The sequence below is a fragment of the Atractosteus spatula genome, chromosome 5 (genome assembly GCF_055471065.1).
Source record: "Atractosteus spatula isolate fAtrSpa1 chromosome 5, fAtrSpa1.hap1, whole genome shotgun sequence".
Taxonomy (NCBI): domain Eukaryota; kingdom Metazoa; phylum Chordata; class Actinopteri; order Semionotiformes; family Lepisosteidae; genus Atractosteus; species Atractosteus spatula.
The window spans coordinates 67,315-70,573 of NC_142710.1; the positions used below are offsets into that span (position 1 = coordinate 67,315).

The window sequence follows — 3,259 nt, forward strand, 5'->3', positions numbered from 1 at the left end:
ATGCCCGCGATAGTGAACCTGCTTTTTGAGTCAGTCTCGGCCGACACCACCATCTCCTTCTCGCTGGTGCTGCCGCTGTTCAGCGTGCTGGCGCTGCTGGCTGGGGTGGGGGGCCACCTGCTGGTCTGGCTGGTGCTGCTGCGCCAGCGCCAGCGCCGGGCCCGGCCCAGCTCCGTCCTGCTGCTCAACCTGAGCCTGGCGGACCTGGGCGCGCTGCTGGCACTGCCCTGCGTGCTGCTGACCGCGGCCGGCCGCGGCTGGCGCCTAGGCGGCCACACCTGCGTCTTCCTGGCCTTCTCCACCTCGCTGACCGCCGGCGTGGACATCTTCAGCCTGGCCGCCATGTCCGTGCTGCGGCACCGCATCGTCACCGCGCCCGCCAGCCCCCCGCTGCGGCCTTGGCACCTGTGAGTGAGGGCGGGGCGCCGGGTCGAGGGTGCAGGGGGCGCAGGTGTGCTAGCCAGCTGTGACTGCAGTGGTGGTGGGGGGGAGACACGTCTCGCTGTTCTGGCAGGGGCAGAGGTCAAGCAGGGCTGCACTGTGAAGGTCAAGGGTCACGCAGAGATGGTCTGTGAGGGTCAAAGGTCATGCAGAGATGGTGTGTCAGGGGCAGAGGTCATGCAGGGCTGCTCTGTGAGGGTCAAAGGTCATGCAGAGCTGGTCTGTGAGGGTCAAAGGCCGTGCAGCTCATCTGACTGATGTCCTCTGTCTCAGCGCGGCGGTGCTGGCGGTGATCTGGCTGGTCGCCGTGACGATGGCCCTGCCGAAGGTCACCTATGTCCAGTTTGACAGCCACTGCACCTGGGCGGTGGGGCGGGGCCAGTGGCTGGGCTTCCTGGTGCCGGCCTTCCTGGTCTACTACGTGGCGCCGCTGGTGACCATCGCGGTGAACTGCGGCCGCATCGTGCGGCACCTGCGCCACGCGCCCACGCCGGGGGGCACGACCTTCACCGCCGCCCGCCGCAACAAGAAGGCCACCGCGCTGCTGATCGGCTCCACGCTGGCCTTCGCGCTCAGCTGGCTGCCCTACTACGCCCTGGAGTTCGTCAACCTGCCTCCGCCGCTGGAGCCCCCCGACCCCCTGGAGCTCCTGCCCACCCCCTTCACCCCAACCGCTGCCCCTCACAGCCCCCCCTCAGCCCCCCACTTCACCTCCCCCGCTGCCCCTCACAGTCCCCCCTCAGCTCCCCCCTCCTCCTTCACCTCCCCAGCTGAGCCTCGCAGTCCCCCCTCAGCTCCCCCCTGCCCTTTCACCTCCCCCGCTGCCCCTCACAGTCCCCCCTCAGCCCCCCCCTCCTCCTTCACCTCCCCAGCTGAGCCTCGCAGTCCCCCCTCAGCTCCCCCCTGCCCTTTCACCTCCCCCGCTGCCCCTCACAGTCCCCCCTCAGCCCCCCCCTCCTCCTTCACCTCCCCAGCTGAGCCTCGCAGTCCCCCCTCAGCTCCCCCCTGCCCTTTCACCTCCCCCGCTGCCCCTCGAAACCCCTCCTCAGTTCCCCCCTTCGCCTCCCCCGCTGCCCCTTGCAGCCCCCCCTTACTGCCCCCCAAGCACCTTGCCCCTGCCCCCAGCACCCCCTCCTCCGAGGAGCCCCCCCCCTCAGTGTCTCTGCTGTGGGAGGTGGGCTCGCTCACGGCCATCCTGCTCATCTGCCTGGCGCCCTGCTGGAACCCGCCCCTCTACTTCCTGCTGTCCCGCCCCGCCCTGCGGCAGCTGCGCGCCCTGCTCCCTCTGAGCAAGAGCTGCTGGGGCCCCCCTCGAGTCGCCCCGCTGAGAGTGCAGGAGGGCCCCCCTCGATTCGCCCCGCCTTGACTGACACCCTGACACCCTGACACACTGACACACTGACTGACACCCTGACACCCTGACACACTGAGACACTGACTGACACACTGACACACTGACTGACACCCTGACACCCTGACACACTGAGACACTGACTGACACACTGACACAGTGACTGATTGACACCCTGACACCCTGACACACTGACTGACACCCTGACACACTGAGACATTGAGACACTGACACACTGACTGACACCCTGACACCCTGACACACTGACACACTGACTGACTCCCTGACACACTGACAGCCTGACACACTGACACACTTAGACATTGAGACACTCACACACTGACTGACACCCTGACACCCTGAAACACTGGATCTCTGACTGACTGACACCCTGACACACTGACACACTTAGACATTGAGACACTGACACACTGACTGACTGACACCCTGGCTCTCTGACTGACTGACACCCTGACACACTGACACACTGACTGACTGACACCCTGGCTCTCTGACTGACTGACACCCTGACACCCTGACACACTGACACACTGACTGACTCCCTGACTCCCTGACACACTGACAGCCTGACACACTGACACACTTAGACATTGAGACACTCACACACTGACTGACACCCTGACACCCTGAAACACTGGATCTCTGACTGACTGACACCCTGACACACTGACACACTTAGACATTGAGACACTGACACACTGACTGACTGACACCCTGGCTCTCTGACTGACTGACACCCTGACACACTGACACACTGACTGACTGACTGACTGACTGACACCCTGGCTCTCTGACTGACTGACACCCTGACACACTGACACACTGACTGACTGACTGACACCCTCACATAATGTTACACTGATTCAGTGACTGATGCTTTTCAAATGTCTACTCATGTCACGAAGTATGAAGATATTAAAAAGATCTAACATGACCTGCTCACAGGCGGCTGTCGTTCTTGCTCTGAGCTATCGCTGTTACTTTCACACGGGGAGGAGAGGTGAGGTGGGCTTGGCTCCAATCTGTGAACGAGTGGAGAGGTTTCAGAGACGTGTGTCTGACTGGCAGAAGGGCAGAGAGGTAAGAGGACCAGCATGGCTTCTGACGCTTCTCAGGAGCCCAGACATCTCTGAAGGAGTAAAGAAGTCTCCTGTGGGTCTCAGTGTGTCTCCTGTACTGGGGGTGGGGTCTCAGTGTGTCTCCTGTACTGGGTCTCAGTGTGTCTCCTGTGACTGGGGGTGGGGTCTCAGTGTGTCTCCTGTGACTGGGGGTGGGGTCTCAGTGTGTCTCCTGTACTGGGGGTGGGGTCTCAGTGTGTCTCCTGTACTGGGTCTCAGAGTGTCTCCTGTGACTGGGGGTGGGGTCTCAGTGTGTCTCCTGTGACTGGGGGTGGGGTCTCAGAGTGTCTCCTGTGACTGGGGGTGGGGTCTCAGTGTGTCTCCTGTG

General features: G+C 62.7%; 1 protein-coding gene across 1 annotated transcript; it reads left to right on the forward strand.

The window, feature by feature from the left end:
• LOC148833210 (somatostatin receptor type 5) lies at positions 1 to 1,807 on the forward strand. Its single transcript, XM_088917823.1, has 3 exons — positions 1 to 407; positions 715 to 1,053; positions 1,525 to 1,807. Exons 1-3 carry the CDS (start codon positions 1 to 3, stop codon positions 1,805 to 1,807), a joined length of 1,029 nt encoding a protein of 342 aa, XP_088773949.1.
• The last annotated feature ends 1,452 nt before the right edge of the window (positions 1,808 to 3,259 follow it).